This window comes from Opisthorchis viverrini (genome assembly GCF_000715545.1).
Source record: "Opisthorchis viverrini unplaced genomic scaffold opera_v5_142, whole genome shotgun sequence".
Taxonomy (NCBI): domain Eukaryota; kingdom Metazoa; phylum Platyhelminthes; class Trematoda; order Opisthorchiida; family Opisthorchiidae; genus Opisthorchis; species Opisthorchis viverrini.
In genome coordinates this window covers 84,908-112,209 of record NW_008751797.1, presented here as the reverse complement: position 1 = coordinate 112,209, position 27,302 = coordinate 84,908, and the positions used below count along the sequence as shown (strand labels likewise).

The following is a 27,302-nucleotide window of genomic DNA, read 5'->3' as shown; positions in this document are numbered from 1 at the left end:
TTTATAGGTCACGTTAAGTTACACAATACTAGAGAGCTGACCTGTTCCATCTTTACTAGAAATCGGTGCTCAAATTACGAATCCAGAATGTGCCTCCAACTCACAGCCTGCGATAGGGGTGGTGCTAAAGACAGATATGGACAGATGTAAATTAGTCAGGACTCTAACTCTGTTCCAATCCACGGAAAGATATCTTCCGAAAGTTTCCAAATGGAAGAGTCCCTAGAAAGGGACGACGGACATTAGCATTCTTCATCGCTTTCAGCACTTGAATGACGTTGGGTCTGTTGCCCGCGGATGTTTTAAACGGCAAACATCAGAAAGCGGTGACAATAGCCAGTTCAATGCGATGTATTTTCGCAATATCCCATACTGCTGCATATGTGTAATCCATCCATATAATTCTATCATGAACCGGGAGACAAGAATATATAATACGGAGAAGATGAATCAACAGGTATTCTGATCCAACCCTATCATAATCTCCGTCACTTCTACATTAGTTCTAGTCAATGTGCTTTTGGATCCCAAGCGAATATCGCCATCTAGTCTATTTTCGAGTTCGTCAGAGTTCATTAACTAGTGTTGAAATACATCGACCGACATTCCAATGTGGAATCCAAGCCCGTTTGTGTAACTTGACCAAGTGTTCGCGGTAGCTCAGTCAATCGTCTGTCATCCAGCAGGCAAGAAGTTATGAGTTCCACCCGAGTCCTCTTATTTTAATCATGTATACCTGGATTCATATGCAAAACTATCCGACCCAAGTATATTCTTCCTCACTTCATTGGTGAGTCCGAAAGAGCTTGTATCATGGTTACCAAAGCACATGAATGTGGGTTTTCTATGCACCTAGCCGGGCTCGAATATAAACCGTAGAAGGAAAAACATATGAGGGAAATATATCCTTATATAGACGTTTGGCACGGTAGGGTAACAATCGTGTTAAGAGTAGAGGGTACATACAACTCAGTATCTGTCGAGTTTTCAATACTAACATCTATCTTGCTATTATATAAGTCACGCCAAGTGAAGTCGAGAAAGGTCTGCTGACGTTAACAAATTTAGGCAGCATTACTAGTGATATCAAGAGTTTTTGTGTGATCATTGATAGACAAATGCAAGAAAGTAACATCAGTCAACGTGTTTTTTCTTGAGGGCCAAGTTGGCCATTTTTGCAACCAGAAAGTGTGCCATCCACAGTTATGGGACGTCTTCTCGTTTGGAAAGTACGATGTATATTCCTAATAGACGGTGGCCCATGGAGTGGCAACTTGTCACCCTTTACAGGAGCTGGGCAGCTGCCCGTGAGTATCTACACACATGATACTCAATGCCAATCGGTGACACTGACCAGGATTCATGAACTATGCACCAGACTTGATGCTAACCGGGGATGGGTTCGCACCAACTAGCAAGTGAAAAACAAGCATCAATCTGCTAATCGCATTGAGTGGTGTCAGAGTTGTGCCTGGCGAAGCCTTTACCAAGAAAGGCCCACCCCAAGATGGACTATATCACTGAATGCCCAACAAGACCACTTTACAGCACCAAAAAGTCCAACATCTGGGAAAGTCGAACACTCCAACCGACTATAGATGTAGGGCACCATAAACGCCTCAACAAGAAATAGGTCCCTGTATCAAGAATTCAGTTACCTTGATTTCATTACCTATGCTATTCAGGTGGGTGAGTCACGCACACAGAAGCAGAAGAGGAGTGCATACCTGGAATATTCGTTCCTCTTTGCCAATGGTGCATTTGTGCCGAGATTCCAGAAGCCGACTTAAAGAAATAAGGGCATGACCACGAACAGGTACAAGTGGGTCTTTCAATTGCTCAAAAGCTTCTTCAAGCTCAGGATCTAAGGGTTCTTCACCATTCACCGCTGACGATGTTTGGGAGTCCGATGGCAGAATCTCTTCAATCACGTTGTGGTTAGCTTCGGATATAATCCTGTCTGGACTTGGAGATTTTCTGAAATATGCACATGAAACAATGACTAACAAATACGACTAATAGCCCGCAATAGGCACTAAAAATGGCTTGTATTTGAACCTTCTCTCCTACAGAGACTTGATGAAAGTGGAGAGAATGTGTAAGAAGGGTTACAATAGACGTCATCTATCCAAAACATGCCAAAAACAGCGGATACTTCGGTCTGTGATATCCAAAGACAGGCGCATTTGTACATCTCAAACAAAACTTTACATCACCAGCAGTCAGGTTTTCCATCTTGAATTATTCACTCTGGGTGAATTTGACCGCCGATACACTTAGTTTACTGCGGAACAGTACCGTGCTCACAAGTAGATGACACAGAAGATTTTGGGTAGCTTGCTGTGCTAGCTACCTTGACGTCTGACAGCTACAGAAAGGAAAATTTTAAACAGCAAAATCAAGCGCACCAAAAGCACTAACAACCCATTTGTGGATAGCACCCACGCAACTCAGTCTTGTGCAAGCAGTGGGTAACTAAAAAATAGCGTCCTGTACACATTGACACTTGATCTCCTACGGACAACTTCAACCTAAATGAGTCCAGCTGCATCAAGCGCAAATAAACTCGGCAGACTTACAAAGCCGTCGGATCAGGTTGGACAGAATCAACCTTGCTGTTTGTCAGATCAACTGCTCCACGTGTGGCCAACATGACACGAAGACAGTGTAACAGTTCCAATTGCGCACGACTGGCAACGACTGAATTGGCACGAATTTCGGTTTCCATGTCAGATAAAATAGGCAGCAATCTTCCAAACTGGTCTGTGATATTTGTTTCACCAGGCTAATGTGGAGAAAGAACGAAGCAATTCAAAACTTCATTTCAGTTAACTGGAACGAAGAACAAAATGGCCCGGACGACTGTAGGCGCATGGTACATCATGCGGTTTCCTGAAGGTGGTCTTTATCCTAAGCAGACAGGGATGTGTTAACGTCTAGAGAGGTGCGAAAACTGACAAAAATCCAAGGATTGACGGATGAACTGATACTTTTAACCACGAAAGTACTTATTTTACCTCGCTTACTGAATTGCAATCAGCTAATAACGAAAGTGCTTCGTTTGTTTGTATCCACAGACACTTTACCAAGCCAAGGTGGCGAGTACAATTCAGAGGGAATCCTCAAAAACTTCCTAACGCATCACTATCCGGTTTACGTACCACAGGGTAAGTAAAATTTAACGAGAAGATGCTAGTGCATCAGCGATGGTCATGCACTCGAAGGGGTCTGCTAAAACCTGCCTGCATCATGCACGACGATACCCAAAGAAAGGAACAAGAAAAAAGTTGGAATCGAGCCGAAAAACAAACACCCCTCGCACCGCAACTAGTGTAACGCTTCGGAGGTAGAAAAACTTATGAGAACTTACAAACATTTATTTTACCCAAGTTCAGCAGAGGATATTGTTGAGCGTATTTCAGTGTCAGGATCGGGAAGGAAATGCTCGCTTGTTGATGATACACCGAGATCGAGACTGCTCAAGTGGTTGGAGCGTGAATTTACTAACTGGAAGGTCCGTGGTTCGAACCCGACCTCTGCCTCTCGACTTCCCTGTCTACTTTTGGGCAACCTGGCAGTATCCCAGCCCTCGTGCCTCCTTCGGGTGGCATGGCAGCTAGGCATCGAAAGGGTGTTACAGCTGTATTATTATTATTATTATTATTAAATGATACACCCTGTTCTTACCTAGTCCATGACCGCCGACGAAAAGAAATCCATCATTTCACCACGACATCTCTCAGCTATGTAAATATAAGCAGGCCACAAAACGGCTTTTCACGATGTCACCACCAGGAATTACAATATGTAAGTCACTGAACTGACAGATATCATATAGTTCAGGATCTCCGATTAGCAACAATGCGTAAATCACTGACCGAAACTCACCTTCAACCGTTGTGTGTAGAAGGCCAAAATCCCTAAAATTTGGCTCAGTGTTTCAAGCAAAAGTTCTTCCATTTCCGCTTCGATGCGTCTGCTCATCAACATATACAGTCGAGAAAGAGTCATCTGGAGTGATTAGAAGCAGAAAAATGTCAGTAGTTATTTTTGAGGTAGATATGATGCAGAGATCAATAGATGGGAAACATACACCTAACATAACTTGACTGGTAGGTTGAAGGATTACTCAGAATTCAAAGGCACAAAAAATGGATGTGTCCGAAACCCATTAGGTTCAGCAAACGCGTAGTCACGTTACCCTCAGCCGTTTCACCACAGGTTGCAAGAACTAAACTAAAACATACATATCCGGAACCTCAACAACCTTACAATACCTTGAGAAACAACCTCAAAAATCATAACACCTAGCCCGTACAAAGTCACAAGCTACTGGAAAAACGCAAGTATCCTTTACAAGAGCCTTCATCAGCTATGGAGATCTAGGGCATCCAAGTGGCTTGATATGTGGGTGAGAAACGAAACAGTGGTTCATACGTTAGAGGATATCGTGAATGAGACATCTCCATGGTTGAGTGTACTCAGTAATATAAGCTGCAGTGACTAGGTTATATGCCATGTATGTTGAACCCTTGTCTACTGGAAACAACCGTTCACCGCATGAAGTTTATGATGCTACAAACAAACGTAAATAGGCGAGGTTTGACAAAAACGACGACAAAGGATCTGAGTGCCATTAGCACGGTTCTTATCGGCACATCACAAGATATGAGTGGTACCGGATTGTGCGAACATTCGTCCTATCGAATTATATCCATACTATCTAAATGGCAAGAGTATAGTTACTTTAGGATTGTCGTGGAGTCTAGCACTGACCGTCGTCCCTTTTACTTTTGGCATTTTCACAACATACGTGATGTGAACGGCTACGGCTGTACGACAAAAGGTGTGGGTGCTTAATTTTCCTCTTCCTGTCCATTATGACGGTTCACATAAGGTAAAATTTATTCTTAAAAACAAATCACCAACCGGAAACAATCTACTCACTAAAATACGTTTACATATCTAACCTCTTTGATCTGTGTGGCATGTAAAGATCGAACTCCCTCGGGAGAACCAAATCCCATAACATGAATGCCTGAGGAGGTCGTCGTGAGTGGTGTCATACACATTCTTGAGTGTACGGTGTGTATACTACGAAACTTCTAGTAAACCCATGTACGTTCATTAATTAACGTATATATGAGAGGATTCTCCCGAAATGGGGACATCCAACTGAGGTTACAGAAACGTACTATTTTTTGGGGCTAACGTACATGTTCAGTTCACTCCAAAGAACCCGATCCAAACAAACAATTGTTGTGTTCGTCGGCGAACTGGTAGATGTGAACAGATAACAGTTTGCTCCGTAAGTGTCCACTATTTATGAAGTCCTTTGCCATGTTCTTATTCGTCTGAAACGGGTTAAACCCAAAGACCATTTAGCTTACGTTCGACGCTATCAGAGGAATACAACGAAGGTTGTCAAACCAGAGAATGTCACTGAAAAGATGTATCACCCATTATCGATAAAACCACGAAAACAATTTCAGGAGTTTACGCTGGTAGGGATATCTACTGAACGTCAAACTCTTCTGACTCGGAACATGACTGCAACTTAAGTGTTGAAACTAGCACTACGCAAATGGTTCCAGTCGGACCACCATCTGTAAGAAAGTAGCCCGAATCCTGTATAGGTGGTTATGCTCTCCAGAATCAGATGGTAGTTGACTACTTGTGTTGGTTTGAGAGCATTGGCAGTCTCCTATCAACTAGACAGCTAGACTTCCAGCAGCCACTGGAAAAAGTCCATATCAACAGTCGATTGGGAGTCCTCAAACTACCAGAGTAAGCTGTGGACTAACGAGAATGGTTTTGGGGATCAGATGGGAGGACGGGATGACAGACAAGCCCAAAAGTCGCAACCTATTTAGCATACGGTCTATAATGCAACCAACCTCGAGTAGATTTACAACTTGCTCCGGCTCGTCGGGCCATATTTGATCCCCAAGACAATCCAGCATTGCAGCAGCCAGAAGCGAAGAAAGGATGCCTGTTTTTGCGCTCTTCTCGACCGATATATCTCCGACTTCATTAAATGGTAGAATACCTACCTCTGGTGAAGGTCGTTGGATAAGAGGCCTCAAGTTATCATTCAGATCCTGCGAAAAAAAAGATATTAGAAAGGGGGATATTACAACAACTCGATTCTCTGAGTTACATTTAGCGACCATCCCAACTGTGCACATCACTGGAGGAAACGCAAGTTAGAAATAGACGGGGCAATAATGAAACGGAATGATTTTTCTACTGAAATATATAAATCAACACCACGGAGACAAATAAACAATATGTGACAAATTTGGGATGTGTTCACCGAAATGCACAACATTACACTGATTTACATCGTATAAACGCTAACTGGTGGAAAATACAACCAATATTACAGTCTCATAGGTTTCGGATAGGTCTCACTGTGTTCTAGTACTAAAAGAAAATTGACCGTAGACCCTTATCAAATGCTGATTTGATTAAGTCCAGACTTCACGGGAACTAAGGAAAACTGGAGAATATTTTCTTAACGCGAGTATTATTTTACTTGGTACTTGGATTACTGTGACTGACTCTTAGGAGAGTGCGGGGCGGGTTCATGGGTATTCCAGACTGCAGCTACCCGTGTTTGACGACCGGGGCTTAGATAGTTAAAGATGGAGATTTCTGTGGCATGTTTATCTGCCACATCAGTTAACATAAACAAACTGTGTAGCAATAGTGCCTGGTAGTGGGATTCAAGCTGCATGAACCCAAACTAACACCCCCGCAGTTTCGTCTCATTTCTGATACTTTTTTTATAGAAAGAAGCTTCGCTACAGGTCCTTCACAAAAAACAGACTATTTATTTGAATTACCTCATTTCTAACAATCATGCAAAGAAAGAATGTTTATGGCCAGACGGAGAGGGAGCAGGAGAAAAAACGCATATACATATACCCTCTTCCGAACCGTCCAGATCAAGATTTTTCTCTTCACTGAATCCAACTTTTCTCACCAGCGCATACAAGTAGTATGGTCCTTGATCTTGCAAAAGGGTTTTTTTTCAGTGACGGCACTTTATTTACGTGTAATCAAGATACAGAAAAGTCTGTACCTTCTCTCGTGCCACCTGACTACGAGTGCGGGAGCGTTTTAACCCAAATCACTATTTGATTAGCTGTGGCTCCCATAAGCCGCCTCTATGACACCCGAATTCCTCCCGTTCCTGCTAAGGACACCCCAACAGACCATAAAAAACTTATGGGCTGTACTCTCTCTCTCTCTCGCTCTCAAGTCTTTGTAGACAACAGAAGATGCGAAACGCTGCTGAAACCATCCACCTTCCCCACTGAATTTTCGACTTGAATTGATATGTACGCGCACCTAGTGAGAAAAAAGACTTAATATGCTGAGGTTTTCAAAATGCGACCGCACTCTTATTCGATACTCACTTTCTGAACAAATTAGATTGTGTGTAAGAAAAAGTTTTCGCCCTGAGACACCAGAATTTACAAAAGCGGCAACCAACACTATTAACTTACTAAATGTCGATGCAGAACCAAACCATTTGGACAACCAGAACTACATTATTTCTCATCATTAAACGTTATCCATCCATTCGTTATCACATGAGATACAACCTATCGCTCACTTAACCTTGTACTGCGCGTGCATCGTAGCTAGTTGTTTACTTTAAACGCGGAGATACTTGGGATAACTTGCTGAACATGTCAGACGATCAAACCTAAACTGAACGACTTTTTATAGAACAAGTATTCACTACCTGTTTGTACGTCATACTCCATTAAGGCTTTCCAGACCGACTTCAAAGTGTACCCCTGCCTTACTTGAGAAGATGTTCCAAAGGAACTAGATGAAAAATTTTCTAATAGCGTTTTCAGTCATGCGAATACTGCTGCAATGCATCAGCCACATATTTCAGCGTCCCTGTAGGCTAGAATGCCTTTTTTATTCACCAACGGTGAATAACATATCAACTTGTAGTTGGCTCAGGAACTTTTGTTTAGAGCGTAACTCAGCAGTGACTGCCAACCATGATGGAGAAGACGGACCAGAAAACGGTATCAATTGGATGAATGGATTGGCATGAAAAATGTCTTTGAAGTTTACTATGTACCCGATCAAAATAGAGTGGGTGGTCCCTTGAACGCGTTAAATAGTTAATGTCCGGAGATGAAAAAGCTGAGAAAATCAGGGGGAAAGGACCTTAATAGCATTTCACACACGAGCAATCCCTTGCCAAAGCTCCTGTAATGATGCTTTTAGTGCCGTGCGAAGACCAATTCAGTGTATGTGATCGGATGTCAGGAACACAACTCACTGGGCTAACGTCGCCTTTTCCCAGGTTACGCATGGCATCGAATTTGGGAACGAAAGTCCCTATTTCTAACTAACCTGGTTTTGGAACTAGTACCTGGAGCTCTTAAGCAAGCTGGGTACTATTTTCACATGTGTGTACACTGAATCTCGAAACTACAAACGCATTTGGTGACTATCTGGAATCGGGTGCATTCACTAGAAACTTAAGACACTAAGCTGAGAAGAGGCGGCTGACCTTACTAGCGCTGCATGTTGGTTCATTCGAAATCCGAAACTTTCATTCAACGGAAAGCGTCTCAATTTTTGTTGTTCATATGATTTCCGCACAACTTTTCGAAAAAAGTAACGCTGTGGGTCATTAGGATTGAATGAGAACCAGGTCTCACACTGTGAAATAATCAATCAAGTTATGTGACTAGGTAGTGTGACCAGCTTCCGAAATTGCATGCTCACTTATAACCAAGATTTATCCCAAAAATACTACTAAGCGGGTATCCTGCTATCAAAAGCGTTAGATGTACATGGGATGTACCAGTGCGGCCAGAGAAGAGTGAGGTACCTCCGTCTTTATCAGAAGGCTCATTAATACACAGGCTGCGCCAGAGAAGATCAACGACTGGGAAGCATGGGTCACATGGACGTGATTCACTGGGTGTTCTTGGTACACAACAGGATGGGAGTATCAAGTACGGTTTTGAGATGGATTTTAGGGAAAGGGGAGGCTCATAAGAGTTTGAACGGACGAATTTCTCATAAATGAGTTACCGACTTCGTCTCACACGTATGCAAAATCTGGACTCTTAAGCTAATGAAAACACGAAAATTGCCACCTGTGTCTCCATTATGTGGATCCACATTAACCGCATGATTACTGGATGACAGCCGCAAACAACGGATGACTGTGGTGACTCAAGTGCTACAAAAAGGTACGCGGCGCACTTCCAATATTACAGTGCCTCTCTGAGTAATATTAGTCATCCGCACACATGTTCCCTAAGTGATAGCGTGTCTGTCCAGTGAGCGTAGACACCATTTGCAACATTCGGGAAGTGTACTCAGTTTTAATCCGCCGATACTACTGTAGTAGCTGGGCCCGACGTATCATGGATGAACCGATTACTGTTGATGACTAGGATGAGCTGAGTTTGCATTTACATTGAGGATGGTCGATGCGTAGGTGAAAGTGAACTTCAAAATATCCATGGAACAAGGTTATTCGATGGATTGGATTCGGTCCAGTAAACGTAACAGGTAGAACCATATCACTCTGCCAAAATACTGCACTGTGTGAGCTTGCACTAAAAGTAGGAGATCAAGTTCACTAGTGGACTAGTGAGGATATTACACCCATCGGTAAAACTAAGTCGACTATTAGGAAAACCGGTTCATCTTCCCAAATTAACCACTTTGGCACCAATGGACGACCACTTTCAATCAAATCAGTGTTCAGCTGCGAAAAAAACAGGAGAATGCCATGTAACCTGAAGGAAGATGGTCATCCGGGGAGAACAGCTATATGAGATTATACCACTTCACCAAGGCCTTGACCCAAAACAGCGAAGATAAGTGAGCACGCATGAACGGATTTGTGGGGTGAACCAATACAGTCCAACTCCGAGCACATTCAGTGAACATGAATCAGGAGTAGGATGGTAAAGTCTAATTACATACCTCAATGCAATTTTACCGACTTCAGAAAACGGCTGAAATAGAGCAGCTGACAAAATTACGACACAATAAGGGTTGTGTCACCTTCCTCCATTTACCCAATTTCTAACGTTCAGCAATCCCGATAGCTGCCACGACATTCCTGAGCAGTGAGAATGGAAGTGGAAGACTAAACAACTTGTTCGCTCGCTGCACACAACCCGTTGTCTGCTCTCTTCTGGTCCTTTTGATCAATAAGTGAATGACCTTGATGAACCAATACCATCTCAGATGGCTGCCTCCACTGAGAGGCCTTGACTACTAGCGCCATAACGACAAATCCAAGAGTCCTCGAAAGAACTGTTTTAGGAGAATGCGTTGAGCGTCCGGTAAAAACGGTAGATCCAGCGAATTGATGCTATATAGCAACCAACTGAGGCATGCTCTGGTGATGTACTATTCAAAAGGATGCTGAAAACCATTTGACAAACTTACAAGTAGTGTTTGTTGAGGGAAATATACTGTGATATCTCGAATATCATCATAAATGGAACGTGAAGCGGCGTTTGCGCAGCGCATTCAACTGGAAAATACTTCAACTGAGATTCACTTGAGTCTCCCGTTAAAAACCAAATTAATTTGTTAATGAGCGCATTATGTAATGTAATGTACTCCTAGACTTTGCAAAAGCCAAGGACAGCAAAGTCTTCAAATAGTGGGACTATACAACCGGAATCACTGATAATTCTCGCATTAAAACCTTTATATACCAAGAAATTATGCACCGAAATTCAACAATGAATAAAATATGTGCGCAACAGCAGCACCGTCATCAACCTTTGGTGGGAGAAATCGATCTGTTGGGTCCCTTTTCCAAAAACATTGTTTTTCCACTGTTTATTTTGACTGAGAAGAACTGGAGTTTTCATTCATCGTTTCAGAAATATTCAGCACCGTAGCTTAGGCCAAACTGTCATTAGCATCTCTTATCATCTAACTGCGCCGATTAAAACCTGCTTTACAACAATGGACCCTTCGCCACTGCAAAAATCACGATTTAAGGTAGGGCTTATTCAGTTGCCAAATATTGTAAACCTTTTTTATCCTGTACATAAATTGGACCGGATATTAAGTACCATTTGGCAGGCATTCGGGTACTGAAAGGTAAGGAACATAAGTGGCAAAAGATGAAACATGGATGCAGGCCTACGAATTAAAATGACCTCAAAACCAGTAGGTACATACTTTTATCCCCACCGCTCTCGGAGTATATGGAACCATCATTCACAAAAAAACAAATTGAGAAGCCATGTTGACATGCTGTTTCCCATTGGTTTAAAAATGTTTCCTATCTTGAGAAACGAATTAAATACTGTCAAGTAGTAGTTCGCATCCTGAATCCTGGGATAACTCATTTAATTGTCAAGATAACAGCGCATTGTAAAGTGGGAACGGAATGCTATTCCACTGCACTGCCTTGTTGCTTCATCAGACCGAAACAACCGCGTCGATAGTAAACACGAAACTGTCCCCTACTACGTCACACACTAGCTCTGCATTTGTGTAAATAAGCGATTCAGCGTAACACAGCATCTCGCCAAATGGTGATGGTGAGATTTCCACCCTAGGAAACGAAAAACTGCATTGTTTGTGTTGCTAAAAATCATGGCGCGGATCCAAAAAATCTTTCATGCAAATAAACAAGAGCAAAACCAGCAGGTAGGGGAACGTGCTGTGAAACCCATGAATAATAACTTGGACAGCACTGAACAGCCAGTCCAAGGCTTTATATGCAAATGGAATAACGACAAACCAGCGTATCACTCAAATAAGCATCCAGATTGTCGTTCGCACACTTACAGCGATCAGGCTGATGAATAAGTCTGCCGAAATCGTGGGTAGCTCGCGCTTTGCCACATCTCCATCAGTGGCGCACGCAGTAATTATCTGAGAATGTGGGACGCTTCGTCCATTCGATTCATTAGGTTTCGCTTGCCGTGGATTGACAAATTGTAACATATCAATAATTACTGACACCAAAGGCGTGAGCATTTCCGGTTGATGGGTTATTGGCACACCTTCTCTTGTCAGAACCGCACGATAGTCTGATCGGTCCAAATTTTGTTCGTCATCCATGACGCGTACTAGTTGTGGTGGCCGGAATTTCAGTCGAGGATGCACGGGGCATATGGTGAGAGGACGATTTTCCAGCGTATCTGTCGTACTGTTTGATTGAGTAACAAACGATAGCGTTGTTGGGGGTAGTTCAAGCCACTGCCGAATGATGTTCAGGTGACCCGATCGAGATTCTGTGACACACGACAGCAAACGCGAAAGGATTCCTAGGAGCAATGACCTAGAGCGCAAAAACACAACTTGATCATCTTCACAAAAAGTAAAGAGGCTTCAGTGATTGAAAGTAAATTGAGGATATCAGCCAGAAAGTTCCACCAAAGATTATGGCCTGTTTGACCTCTAAAACCAATCCGATTCGGTCAGGAATACTTCTGTCCCGTTCCCAAGATCTCCAGTAGACTATCCAGATAGTTTTTTTCTGAGGCTGAAACCCTAATAATTCTGCGAGTCATTATTAAGCTATCCAACACGCCAACATTTTGGCACTTTCAGTGATCTATTTCAGCCTGCAGCCCTTTGGTCTGTTGCACTAGTGCGTCTCCCTGAGCGTATAACCAGTTATTAGCTGAACTGCAAGCAACAGGCAGCAGCAGCAATAGTCACTGCTTATGAAGCCTTCTACGAGACTGGTGGTTTCGTTATTTTCGAGCCACGGAACATCATTATACCGGACGCGGACATGAACAGTAGCAGAGAGGTAAAGTGTTGTATGCGTGTCTTTGTACTTTAAACGTCTTTTAAGACCTTCGTCTACCTGACTAGGAAGATGCAGGACATGTGACTGTTACTCATGAACCCACAGCATATTTCTACACGAATCTGTGAAGTGACTCGTATTACGGTACACATCAAGCGATGTAAATAGCAATTCCAGAGGTTTTCCACCGCGCAATACAGCAGTACTTGGATGCCGCATGGTTCAGATGGGTGCAAGCGCTCAGAATGGACTTACCATCAATTTGACGCAAGCAAATTTATCACTAGCCTAATTCATCGCCCGATTGTTTCATCACGAGCCGGTTAAGACCTGCTTCACTCGGACAACTTGGAAATGTTACCGCATTTGCCTGCTTCTCAAGAGTTATGTGACTTTAGGATTTATTGGGCACATGGAGATATAGCCAAATTCAGACACTGACGCATATCGAGAACGCACCATTCCACGCTGACCAGACTGGTGTGCGAACTTATTTTAGATCCATTAGACTGACAGCATGTGAGTGCAGTCGTCTGCGCATCATGTCCAAGCGGAGAGACCTTTTGGCGTAAGCATGTGAGTAGTGTACGCCGTCATGACGCACGGTCCTTGAGTATAAAAAAACAGCCCGAATGGTAGCATCAAAGAAGACACAAAGAGTACAGCTATTGTTCTGGATTGTCTATCCGTAAAACGTCTCGATGAAAATGAATGATTCAACTTTGCAATGGTAAGATGGTGGTGACTTGCACGTGCATCTACTTTTAGATGGTATTTAAGAATCTGGCAACTCACGATTATACATGTCTAGAAAAAGATCGGTTCACTATCTGCATCAATCATCCGCCCGCAGACAGTCCTATGTGCTTTAAAAAACACCAAGTCAAGCGTGAAGCAAGTTCAAGGGTGAAGAGGAAACACGAAAACGGATGAGTGTATTTCAGCAAGAGTTTCTAGACTTTTTAATTCATATTTTTGATAGCTTTCCGTTTTCTGTTTTCCTAGTTGATGGTTTTTAGAAACCCATTCGGCTGTGGACTGGACTTGCAATGTAATTCGCAAGTTAGATTGTGTCATCGCGGGTTTCGCAGACCAGAACATATCTTACAAACTTTGACACGACTAAGTTCACGATGAGGTGGTTTTTGTGTTCTCAGTTGTTACAGGGTGACTGATCTCGCAACAGAGTAGTCTAGTGACAACATGGCTTGCAGTGGATCGATAGAGTACTGCTTCCAGCTTTCACCGCTAATAAAAATGTGGTTAAAATGAGATTAATTGTCGTGAGCTGCCGAGTTACCCGGACGAAATACGAGAATCGGGTTAACATCAAGGTCCGATAAGGAGGACATGACAAAATGAACCAATGGATGATAGACGGTGCGAACAGAATCCTGAATTTTATCGACATTTACAGGTGTGATCCCTACAACAAAACTAAACATCGGCTAACCGACAGACAACCTGGGATGAGAGATTCGACTTGTGATAAGCTTTCGTCATTTTCCAATATGATCCTCCCGAGTATTAGTGGTAGCTAAGATTTGGCAGGAGACGTCGTCTAGTTTCGATTACTAGCTTTTTCTCTATTCTACTCCATCTATTTCCGTAATTTTCAGTCCTGTTCTACTTTCCCCATTCTATTCCACTTTATCATATCCCAATCCATTTTATTCTGTTATACAAGCATCATGCAAAAGGATAGTGACAGATTATTATCGCTAGTTTGCGCTACAATTACTTAGTAGCACTTTTGCTTGTCCCGAATCTTTGTGTGCACTTTTTTCCCAATAGTTTGGTACACCACTTGAACACTTGGTTGTGCGTACTAGTTTGTGTGTTCATGCACCATATTGACGCAGAAAATGTTATGACATCGCCAGTTTAATCTGCTTAATCAGGCCGAACTAAGCTGAAATAAGTGTTTAGTAGGTGACAGAAGCAGGGGTTCTGTGGACTACTGCGCTGTGTGAGACAGCTGGTGGAGATTCGCCGAACAGACGTGCAATAGAATATCTAGGATGAGGGAATTAGGGAATGTTATTGCTAAGATCGCTGAAACTACTGTCCCTGGAATCGATCGGATACATTTGAAAACGTAACGCTTCCTAGCCGGAAGTGATGGAATATATGCAATGGTGAGGTGGAGACCAACGAAATAAATCATTACTGCGAAAGCCTGGCTGGCAGATAACGCGCATCGCCCACATCCCAGTGCGATAACGTAAGGCAAACTGCTGCTCTGGTGTGATGTCGAAAGCGGGATATAAAACCGAGTGGGATGCGAGCACCGTAGAGCGCACACTGCTGTTGCCTCACACCTACAAATATCAGGCAATTATAGGGGAAACGAGTAATCGCTGCCAGTGAGATGTTTTCCTGGGGAGCAAGTTGAAACGCAAAATCGGACAACCCGTGATGAATATTGTGAATAGACGCTCTGGATTTGCAAAACAAAAGCGCGTGGTTAGTGCTAATATGTAACATTCCACATAATATTTTACAGATATGACCAGCAATGCCAGGTCATTGAATCAGCCTGTATAAAGCCATAAACAAGTCAGGAGACGAAATAGTAGTTCTTGTTATGTGTGGGCTACGTGTGCACATTAACGACATGACGTGTATCATTCTTCCTAATGTTAGATACCATGAATAGTCTTAGATCGATGGAAAGTAGGCAAGGGCTTCTCACCAAACTCAGTGTGAACGCACCAAGTCTTTTGGTCAAAGGTAAGTCTACTTGAGTGGAATAACAGCGTAGCACGCCTTCGTAGGCGCAAAATATGAATAGATTCCTATAAGCCACCCGGAATACACTCCTTTTGTTTAGAGAGAATGAGTAAATTAGGTGGTTTCCGAAAATCGCAAATTACGAGAAACAAAAGCATAACATGAATTTAGAAGATAGGATGCAGTTAACGTGGCCTGTGTCCACAGAAAATCAGGAATTAGTTCGAATTCCAGACGCGCACATCAGCAGTCAAAATAAGCCGAGAAGAAGGAGGAAGTAACGGCATTCACTGCAGTCTAACGCACACAAACATTCATAAGGAACACGATCGCGTTGAATTAGTTCGAATTCCAGACGCGCACATCAGCAGTCAAAATAAGCCGAGAAGAAGGAGGAAGTAACGGCATTCACTGCAGTCTAACGCACACAAACATTCATAAGGAACACGACTCGCGTTGAATTGCAATTATTGAATGTTGGAATATTGAGCTCAAAGAGACTATCGTGCCAAACAAGCAGACGGTATGCGATTTCAAACGTCTGGATATGGAAAAACAACCACTAATTAGAGATGTTAGAGTTCATGATGACAGAGAAAAGAACAACACCAGTTAGCACAGTCGCACGCCATTTTCTCGTCACTAACTTTCGTGCTTCATGAAGAGTCAAAATGAGCCAATTGAGGGCAACCTGGCTATCAGTTTGCCCACATTATTCATCAATCTTGGTGAGTGACCTAAATAACTTTACCTAGTGAAAACCTGGTATAAAAGATCGTATACGTCATTACCACCGCATTCTCAAGACGTAATCTAATTATCGCAGTTGATGAAGATCCATGTGCCGAATTTCCGTATTCTTTATTTCACCAAAGACTTGTGGAAAGATGACCTCAGACCAAATTAGTGGAATCGTGCTGGAGAAAATTTATGAATATAGAAGTTACACAGGTATGCCGAAAGTGAAGTATGCTTGAAACGTACTTGAGGGAACTAGTTTGATTGGTGCTCTGAGAGGATTGGAACGAGAACTCGGGATTTGTGTCAACGTCGTCGGAATCTGCTTTGATTTGCACAAGTAGACAAAATAACGGTTGGGATAGCTCAAGCGCTTCGAGGAGTACAGTCTGGGAGGGCGTTGGAACGGCAAGAAGCTATCAGGGATAACAAAGAGAATAGGTAGTACGTAAATTCTATTAGTTCACAGCGTACTTTCAATGACAAGGGTGTTACATACAAAACGATGCACTCAGGAATCCTTAATCAGCAACTTACAAATGTGTTCGGCACGTCTCCACGATTTCGAAGGGGCCGTACTAGCCATGTCTTTTCGTGATGCGTATAACATGGGCATGATTAAGACTGTCAGCCTATATTTAAAACCATTCAGAGATAATCCCTACCCCGATTTCTACTGCATTCGAGGAGGAGTATACAGCGAGTCGGTGCATGATTTTGAATTGCTTACAGACACTAGCTTCCTAATCCTGTGTCCGCTGGGAAGCCTCATAAGGATTCTACCATCAAAAGTGCCTGAGTTGAGATGAGTATGAAGCAACTTGGTGCGAATATCCCACACGCTATGGGCACTTTAAAACTAATTGTTCATACCGTTCTGTTCAAACAGTTGTGCGGCAGTTACCGAAAACGGTTAGCAGGCCATTTCATTGAGTGATTGCTCGGGTATTAACACTACGTAAACGGGCATACAAAATTGGCAACATCTGACAAAGTGATGAAGACAAGGAGGGAAGGAATGTGATCACGTTAGGCAAGTCAATTTAAAAACAACGTTTCTGACAGACAGGTAAGGATAGAGGAATAAAAACCAGTTGCAACTGATGAATAAGTAGATAAGCACGGCACTTCTTTTGATGACGACCTCCTGGTGCACAGTCGAGGTTTGGGCTACCGATTTACTCTACTACCAGAGTAAAATCTAATCTACGGACCTTATCTACTCTAACGCGTCCTCGAATTCTTACGAGCCAATACAACCGCTGCAATCTGACTAAAAGATGCAAAGATTAATATTGACAGCTCAGTGCAGTTTCTGGTTGGAGTCGTTACACGGAAAGGCATTATAAAGGGAAGTACTGTACCTCATGCAGACTATCTAGGAGGGCCCTTCATTTTTGTCATGTTTCGCATGCTGACTGAGTTAACAGATTTAAACATGCGGTAAATGAAGATTGTTTATCAGATGCGTCTAAGGCAACAAGTGTGACCTGCTGAACCAGGTTTGCAGGATGTCGACAACTAGGTTTTCGACGAATTCCGTCTCACCAAGAACTTTAGCCACCACTGAAACGGAATAGTTGTATTTCACTCTGGGCGTGGTTTGCGAATTATGTTGTGAAAACGTGCTGCACAACTAGAGATCTAGACAGATTTGGTACAACTCATTAGTGAATCATGCAGTGTATTCACAAAAGATTAGGTTTTCTAGCGAAATACACTGATTTTCAAGCCAATTTGGTTTTACGAGAGACTCATCTGGAACCCAGCTGAATCTCTCGTTTATGATGTTTTCAAGCTAATCGGGTTCAAGTAAAACGTAAGGTCAACGGAAACTCGGAGACTGTGCCTACCTGATGAGGCTTAAGAAGGTGAAAATGGAAGTGGGCTTTTGAAGGATTTTCATCAACCTTATGAGTAGTGTAGTGGGTTTTCTACTTTAGAATAGGAAACGAAACCATTTCATGCGAAGGGTTATAGCAGTTGAGAAAGTGATCATGAGCAGGATTCCGATAAGATCAACCGTCAAGGAAAAGATTGACAGCTGTAAAAGCAACGCTGCAACAAATGCGATCGTGTAGCTGCGTATAAATACTGAGGGTCCACTGTCCAGGCTTGGAGTTGAAACGAACTGACGTCATTAGCATAACAGATACCAATGTGCTAGTGTGCCCAAAAAAAGTCCACTTGGAGTTAATCAAAGCCCACCATGTTGAAAACCTGCAAGGTGGGTCAAGCCTACAATGAATGAGTTTTACGAATTCATAGCTTATTTTTTAGGTTCGAAACATATGAAGTTCGAGTGACGCCACGACACCAGAATGGAAAAGAAACGAATGATACATGTCCGAAAAAAAGAATCTCCAAATTCCAGGTTACAACAACCTAATCACATCAATCTATAGACCACACGCGACTCAGTTTAGTTCCTAATGAGGTGAAAAGTAAAATCACGTGAAATGCCAAACGAATAACAAGGAAACTAGGAGACTTTGACCAAGAACCTTGGCGATGAGGTACAACACAGAACTATTAAGTGTAATGCAAATAATAGGGAAAATCACTGACAGTGCGATTAAACGTTTGGTGGATTTACCGCTGGGAAAACCTGTGATTTTGGGATGGTAAACCCGGTTCAGAAGATCGGAATTTTCTTTAAAAAATAGTTGCAAAGGAATTAGGGAATAGGACCAAATTGGGAGCTGAAGACGATCCACACAGGGAAGTGAATGCACCTGACTGGACTGTGAGTAAGACATTGTTTCACTTTGTGGAAGACAGTCTGTATACAAAAAAGTCCAAACATGTCCACTTTTCGAAACCACAAAGATAGCATCCGGTGTCGCTTGGAAACATCTGATGCATTCGGTTAACTGAATTCGAATCACGTCGGATAACTGGACGACGTTATGTGGTAGACCAGTCGTGAAAGCCACGTTGTTGGTTTCATATAGAGAATACAGGCTAATTGGAAAGTAGACGCCGACCAGTTTTCGGCTGAGATAAGCCTAGTCCCTTGAAGCAAGAGTAAACCACCTCTCAGAAAAGAGCTCCATTGATCGGTCCCCTCGAATGACCTTTCCAAATGGGGACAATATTTATTGTGCACGGGTACGGTGTGGAGGGGTACAATATGGAGTGTACCGAATCTACCTCCTCGTAAAAGGATGCAGCCCTCAAGAAAAAAATAGTGACGAAAAAGTACAGCAGTCACACACAAAACAAAACATATATCGGTGAAGTATATCAGGTCACTTTCGTACATGTGAGTCCGGTATAAACTAATACCTTACCAGAAAGAAACGTGAGTATTGTCGGCGCATAAGAAAGTTTACCGACGATCTATTAAGGTAGGATCAAATACATGTTCATTTTCATGGAGATCTGTCCAGTTACAAACAGCGAAACTAGGAAAGGTTTCCTGGAAAGAATTCATCTTCTACTGCTTATAAGGATCATCATAAGGGCTTGCTCGGACGTAAACCAAGTAAAAGGTGGTCGGTTGTCCGTAAAGAAGCGAAAAAGCAATTTATGAAAACTGCGTGAATGTATCTACGTCTCCTCGAGTATCCCAAACGGGAAAATAACTATGGTTAATTTTCTAGCTTCGACATTTGCATGCCCCTCACCGACCGTATCGTGATCTGAAACCAGGTCTTCTGATATGCGAAGCCAATGGGTTTCACGTATGTCGGGATTACCCGAACAATCCTTACCAGAGACAAGAATAAGTACGCCCTTGAGTGACGTACATCAGGCAACTGTGCACATCTATGTATGAGCTAGAACAAGGGATAAACCAGAGCGTCTACCGTCAACACTGACCGAACAAAGACACCGCACCCGGACAATCACAATCAGTAACGGACAAATAAGATGATGAGTTGGTTCGACCTTAGTAAGCAAAAAACGGTTGATTTGGTGAACACTTCAGTCGAATGTTGACCATCTCTATTTTCCCCAACACAGTTCACTTGATCCAAAGGTTACCAAACTGGCAATGGTGTCCGGGGATCCTCAAACTCGCATCACCAAACTTAACCGGGTAATGCTGTCAAATTGGCAAACTTGAACCAGCATACATAATCAGAGTTTAATCAAACGTCCCGGGTATTTGATACGAACCAATAAAAAAACTATGGCTTACATCTCTCAGGACATCAAGTATCTTTCTCAGCTCAGCAGCTGTGACCAGTTCACATTCATCGGTTAAGTCCGGGACAGTAGAAGCTACAAGAGAAAAATACGAAAAACCATGGATTAACAGAAGTGGGTTCAGGTACATGTGATATGGACGAAAACACACCTAAAAACGGCCCATGAACCAAGTGGGTTGATTACGAGTGACACACTGAGAATAACTGAGTAAAAAGATAAGTTCAGCATCACAGTGAGATTTTCACCGTCGAAAATGCTCGGAGAAGAAAGAATAGCCGAAAAAGGTTATCCTTAAACTACGGTCGGCACATCAGATCTAACCCTCAGCAGCTACCGAAGCATGAATAGGACACGTCCCACAGAACATAACCGATTACAAACGTGGAACCAACTGAGAAACCCTTGCACAAAGGAAATACCGATAGTGCACCAAAAATGCAGTTTGTATAAATGACCATCTGATACGAAGATGAACCCTCAAGGAGTGTTTTGAATCATAGGTCAGGTTTGCTCAATCGAAAAAATAAATGTGAACTCAGGCTTCGATGGACATCTGAGGAGTACCGACAAAAAGACAATTGAGGAAAATTAGGGGGCTTCAACAGTATTTCGTTGAGCATGGTTATGTGGTAGGCCAGGTGGGATGAATGAAGCATAAAGTGCTCAGACAATATTCATGTATCCATCACCTTACAGTAAGTGAGCTAAACGTGCGATTGCCACTCATTAACAAGAGATCCAATCAACGCTCGTTTGAATCTCTCTTTCGGCGTGGATATGAGCCGTCAATGCGATCCATGTGCAAATTGTGCTCGAGTACGATGGGAAAAATACTTGGTAGAATCTGGGGACAACACCCATCCCGTGAGGCCAAACAGGATAAAAGTTATACCTGGAAAAAATACCACTCTTGTCAAGCCATCAATAAGGGTTTGTTTTGCCTTAGAACCAAAAAATACAGCACGGTTATGACAACGAAAAATGACAGTGGACAGCGAGTGTCGAATTGTTCAACGACAAAAGGTGTTCTTTATGGAAAGAGATACGACTAGACAATGATACGTCCGTTTTGAGAAAGTACGGCGTTTAACTGTCTTGTGAAGCGAAATATGTAAATTCTGGATTTTTAATTATTGCTTCTCGTTTCACAGCGCCACAAACAGGGTTTTAGTAAGTGATACACCGTTTCGTGTGGTGGCATCGATCACATGCTAGAAAAGAGGAAAATCAATTGCTGACTCAGACAACCAACCATACCAGAGTGGACAAGTTTCATGAACGGTAGTGAGCAGTATCGACAAATGCATTCATTTGCAATCAATTTGTCACATGCTAGAAAAGAGGAAAATCAATTGCTGACTCAGACAACCAACCATACCAGAGTGGACAAGTTTCATGAACGGTAGTGAGCAGTATCGACAAATGCATTCATTTGCAAATCAATTTGGTTTTCACGGGAAATTCAACTGAATCTCTCGTTTATGGTATTCTTCAACTGAATGTGCTGCACAAAAACCGCCTCAGGGTTCAGTTGGCTTAATTGAAATGGGATTCGGTGTGTAGAGGTTAGCGAAAAAGGCAGGTCGGGGGTTGTGGCGAAGAAAAGTTTTGGAAACCTCTTCCGTTAGGGGGCTGGTCGTTCTGGTAGTGAACTCCATCATGTGCCATATATTTCATCAACTTTCTACAAGGACGGTTGACGAGACCACTCAAAAACGGTGGCTGGACTATGTAGTGAATGTTGTGACCCAGCGTTTGAGCGTGGATCCAACTATACCCACGTATACAATTTTGTGTCCTCTATATTAAAGTTAATCGAAATCTGCCGACAACCCCTTGACGGTTTTGTCCTGTTTGAGGCCTGTTAGATAAGCCCAGTCCTTGAATTTTAAGAATCTTTTGCATTACTTGAACCAGAATAGTACAATTATTGCACGCAAAGTTGCTCATCAAACTGTTACGAGCGGGAGAAAAAACGATATTCGAATCAGATACTCGATTACGAAAGTACATGGAAAAGGTAAACTTGTGAATAAGCTGGGATAATATTCAGGATATTGAGTTAATATAAATAAGAAATTCACCGATATACTACTGAAGGCTTCGCGCTACTTGGTGCCCATTAGGTGGACGATAGATTCAGTCGGAGCTCATCTAAATCCGACATTTCGAGCTCAATGAGATGTAAATCTAGTGCACAAATTGCAAGATAAAAAGCTGGTGAAAAACTGATTCCAGAGATATCACAAGAAGATTTTACAAGCTCGGAGAGATAGCGGGCACAACAGAGGGTTGGGGAGGGGTTTGACCATTCACCTATACACATACCTATACTTTCATCGAGCCTGCGAAGCTGAAAAAGTTCGGAGACCTCTGGTTCACAATAAATGCGAATCCCTATTCGAACGGACTAAGTTAACCGGAAGGCCTGCACAACCGCCCGAAGCTAGAAATTTTGTTGCACACAATTTAGGTTAAGCAGTGCAACAAGCAGAACAAGACATCCAACAACCGAAATTTCCTTTATAAAAGCGGGACGCAGCATGCGAACAGCCCGGAAAAAGGAGAATACACAGGGTCTTGGAAACTCAGTTCTGCCAGAAAATCTGTCCATAAATTTTGTGTACTCAGGTGTAGGTCGACGAGCCAGGGTTTCGTCACAGGAAAGCACCAGCAATCTGTATCTTTCTCACAGCTATTGTGGATGTTTTATCGAGTGAACGAAGGGCATAATACAGCTGGGTGAGAAGTATATCAATCAAACCCAAGGTCTGATAGCTTTCTTAACGAAAGCTGCTGTTGTAATGAATCTTTGGAAGACATGCAACTGTCGGTAGACAGTGAACGCACTGGTCCCTAATTACCAAAAAGACAAAGTATTGGACTTACTCTCGGCAACAGTAGGAGTAGAGACATCGTCGGGCCGGATGACTAAGCGCCTTAGCATGCCAATAAGAGGAGAAAGGTAGAGCTGCTTTCCTAGATCGGGATAACGTGTGCAAAATTCATGGGCCGTAGTGAGTGCCACCAAGTAGGCAAACTGAATGAGAGAATCGGACATTTTATTCTGATCCGTGGAAGTGTTGAATTGCCTTTGTTCCTTTAGGTCGAATAGTTCCAATATCTGAGACATACAGAGAATACGGAACAGTGAGGTTAAGAAACTCAAGCCAACATGACAAGTCACAGACATTGATGGCGATAATAAGTCGCATACGAAAAACATCGAAAAACGGCATAGACTAAAGAGTAAAATAACCTCATATGGAGGACAGAGGTACAAACACAGTCATGAGGCAAAACAGGTGAATGAGAGGCACGGTGACAGACTGTTATGATAATAGGAGCTACAAAAAGCAAAATATGACCGGCTGAAAAGCAATCTTGGAACACAAATATACATTCTTCTGGAATTTGTAAGAATCGTCCCATGCGTTTTAAGCGCACAACTGGAGGTCCTAGTCACTATTGCATATAGAACTTCGCAGGACAGGGCCACGCTCAACTTGGCCTGATTTGGGTTGGATTATTACATGTGAAACCGCTGGTCATCTATATTTGTTTCGATGTTCAAGGGGGCATAATCCCGAAGGTAGACAGTCTAGGCTGTTGTCCAGGAAGCTCCAGATTGTGACCCACTCAAAGGCTTTGGTTTTAGTCCCTGGATTTTCTTTAAGCAACTGCAGTAATCATTCACTGAACAGCAGTGATAAGAGGTTATCAACTGTACTGTCCCTGTAGCAAATCTGAACTGTTCTACCTTGTTTACTTTACAGAGTGGCTTGTCATTGGGACAAATCATTCTCTATAACTTGACAATATCGTTGAACAAAAAATTGTCGACAATTTGGGAAAATGTACCTGACAGTACAAATCACGAACTCGTGTAAATTGAGTACCGATGTATTGCCAGATTGGCTCATAAACGCTCAAAGCCTCAGCACTTCGCCTACCTGCTGATCTAAGACAGCTATTTATCTAGTATGACCCACAAATGTTATAGTCGACATGAGAAGCCTTTCCGACGGTTGATGGGCAGTCAGAAGAGTCCCACCACAGAGGTACTGTGGTATTACTCCAGAACTGAGAAACAATAAAAGGCCAATTGGTGACTGAACGTGATGAAGGACAGGAAACGGGGGTGAAGCGGATAATTGGATATTCATGCGAAACGGAGAAAAATGCAATCACTCAACTGAGAGACCCAACTGGAAACAGCTAATTGTAGTGAAGAACAACTAAGTGGCGCGTTAAGACTATCAGCACAGACCTGGGCCGCAATGGCTGAATTGTAATCCAGTTGAACCACACCAACTGATTGTTCTGCTGGCTTGATTAGAAAAGACGGCGTGGTGGTGAATATACTGGCCAGAGCTTGGGCAACAGCAGGTTGCAGTCGTGGGTCGAGAGAGTTTATGCATCCAGCAGAGGAAGTGGATGAAATTACTCCGGGCGCAAGGGAAGCGGTAGCCAACAGCAAGTCCTTCACACCCGATCTAGCAGGAGCCTGAGTGAACCCATAGGGACGCACAAGTAACCGAGACAACAGCCCTCCACATATCTTTTGAAGCCAGCGAGGAGCTGACGGTAATTGGACGGAACCTTTAACCTGAAGATGATCGAAAGAAGGTGAGGGCGAAGTATCGTCCAAACTTCACATGTGCGCATCAAGCTTCACTTAACGGGACACAGAGTCAAACTGAACCATAGAAAGTATATACACTGCTAAATGAGCGCGACTGTTTATCAAGTGTTACATCAAACCATATGAATTTCCCAAAATTGAGTGATTGAAAGTATGATGGGTTAGCCATGATCGTGTCCACCAACTAAGAGAAAGGCGATGGTAGTATGAGGAGATTTAGTGACAATCATTTGAGATTTTGTTCTGTAAGTGGAGGCGATCTATGTTGAAAAGCCAAGAAGCGCTATACGGTTGTTTCAGCCTAATTGGGAATCATCTGGGGCAACTGATGCAGCTCCTGCAACCGTTGACTAGCAGCCAGACCGTTTTAATACGGTCAAAAGCTAGAAAACACAGAGTTGACCTTTTCCGTCGTGTTTTCAGTTCACGACCAATTATGGTACCCTGCGCTCAAGCCTCCTCCATGCTAAAAATCCACACACATGAGAAAGCAAAAATAATGATTCAGCTGTGGCTCTAATTCGCAGTATGGCTGTTGTGCAACTTAACGTGAATACGAGAGTAAAGTTACCCAAGCCCAGGCACCAGCAATAAAAAAGGCAGGGTTGGGTTCGAACCACGGACCTCCCGGTAAGTAGCTTCGCAGAGCTATCTCGATTTCATATGTCTCGAGGGCATCATACGATATCAAACTGGTTCAATCACATTCTCGGTGATGGTTCTCCCTACTTATTGAGCGTTACGTTAACGAGCACCCCCGTAGTCCTATATTCGCTTGATTCGACGCAAGAGTTGTCGGCAACTTTCCCATCGAGACGTTGTTGAACTGGTGGGTGATAACAAACGAGCGGCTTTGTTGAGGTCGCCCAACAGCATTTGGTGCTACCACGCTACTTGTAATTAAATCCCCAATACCTGTGACTTATTTAGGCCAACCACACTAGCTACACACAATGTCATGAAAAGGGCGACCACTGTTCCTCGATGAATGCGTAACACATTGCAGCAGGTGTCGAGTCTTGTCTCTGCTTAATAGATGTACCGAACATGTGAGTGCACGTCAGATAAAACCATCCGCAAAATACATGACCCAGTTGATTGGTTTATCGTACCCGTCCAGGATTTTGAGACTGACATAGCCTTCAGGAACAAGTGGTTGCACGTAAGGTAAGCAGGGCTAACGGATTTCTAATTCGTTACGAGAGGAATGCTGGCCAAGATTTGTTTCAGAAACTGACCTGTGGAGCGGAAGGACTTTGAGAAACAAACCAAATGCGGTCTCTGCTGAGAGTAGTTTCTGTAGACGACAACTGTCAAATCGGAAGACAGCTACCTTTGGGAGTGGCAGAACGGATTTCCACGCAACTCGAGCATACATTATTTTATTCACATGAATCACGCTACAGCATCTTCCTTGTGAGCATACCAAATGATCCTACGATGCCTGTAAAATGCACTACACGAAAAAATACTTCGCTTCAGACTACCAAATTCAATCCTTCATCACCCAAGATGGGAACTACCGCCTACCGGGTGGAAAAATTTCAAAGTATAAGGCTTCCTATAAGTAACTAGGAGTCGTCACCTAATTGATGATGACTAGTATGAAAACCGTTCAGCTGTGATACCCTTCCGGTTCCTAGCTGTCATGCCACCCGAGGAAGCATGAGGGCTGGGATACTGCCAGGTTGTCCAAGCCTAAACAGGGGAAGTCAAGAGGCAGAGGTCAGGTTCAAACCACGGACCTTCCGGTCAGTAAGTTCGCGCACTGACCACTTGAGCCATTTCGCCCCCTTGTATGAAAAAGGTTAACAGCTAAATGGAACAGGACGAAATGGCTGATAATCGACTACCTATGTGTGAAATTCGGATTCAATAGGCTGAAAAGTGACTGTTGCAACGAGCTCCGTAAATTGCTCTGTACGTTTAGTGGCATACATAGGAGATATACAAGATTTTCCAAAGATGTTACGAGACAACCGGTAGCTCGTACTGTCCCATGGTAGATGAACTTAATCCGTCACGAAGAGACTGGACCTTACCGTGGTGTGACGGTTTGCGCACCTCAGCGATCCATTGAGCTATACTGGAGAGTGTCCCGCGACACTCACAGAGTCTCTCATACCAGGTTGGTCAATGGTTAGAGGTCTGACGAACACAGTCTCCTGGCCCTCCAGGTTGGGGGTTGGAACATGTGGCGACTTGTTCCGTAGAAATGGTAATGCATTTGCATTT

General features: G+C 43.1%; 1 protein-coding gene across 1 annotated transcript in view; it reads right to left on the bottom strand.

The window, feature by feature from the left end:
* T265_14088 (hypothetical protein) overlaps positions 1-27,302 on the bottom strand; it is a gene marked incomplete at both ends in the record, with an annotated part of 62,993 nt that overhangs the window by 6,110 nt on the left and 29,581 nt on the right. Inside the window, 9 exons of the mRNA XM_009171983.1 lie at positions 1,728-1,977; positions 2,580-2,785; positions 3,889-4,011; positions 5,898-6,101; positions 11,821-12,316; positions 16,511-16,680; positions 20,412-20,494; positions 23,312-23,546; positions 24,693-25,031. Of these exons, the coding sequence (XP_009170247.1) occupies positions 1,728-1,977; positions 2,580-2,785; positions 3,889-4,011; positions 5,898-6,101; positions 11,821-12,316; positions 16,511-16,680; positions 20,412-20,494; positions 23,312-23,546; positions 24,693-25,031 (2,106 nt within the window). The remainder of the gene's footprint in view (positions 1-1,727; positions 1,978-2,579; positions 2,786-3,888; positions 4,012-5,897; positions 6,102-11,820; positions 12,317-16,510; positions 16,681-20,411; positions 20,495-23,311; positions 23,547-24,692; positions 25,032-27,302) is intronic.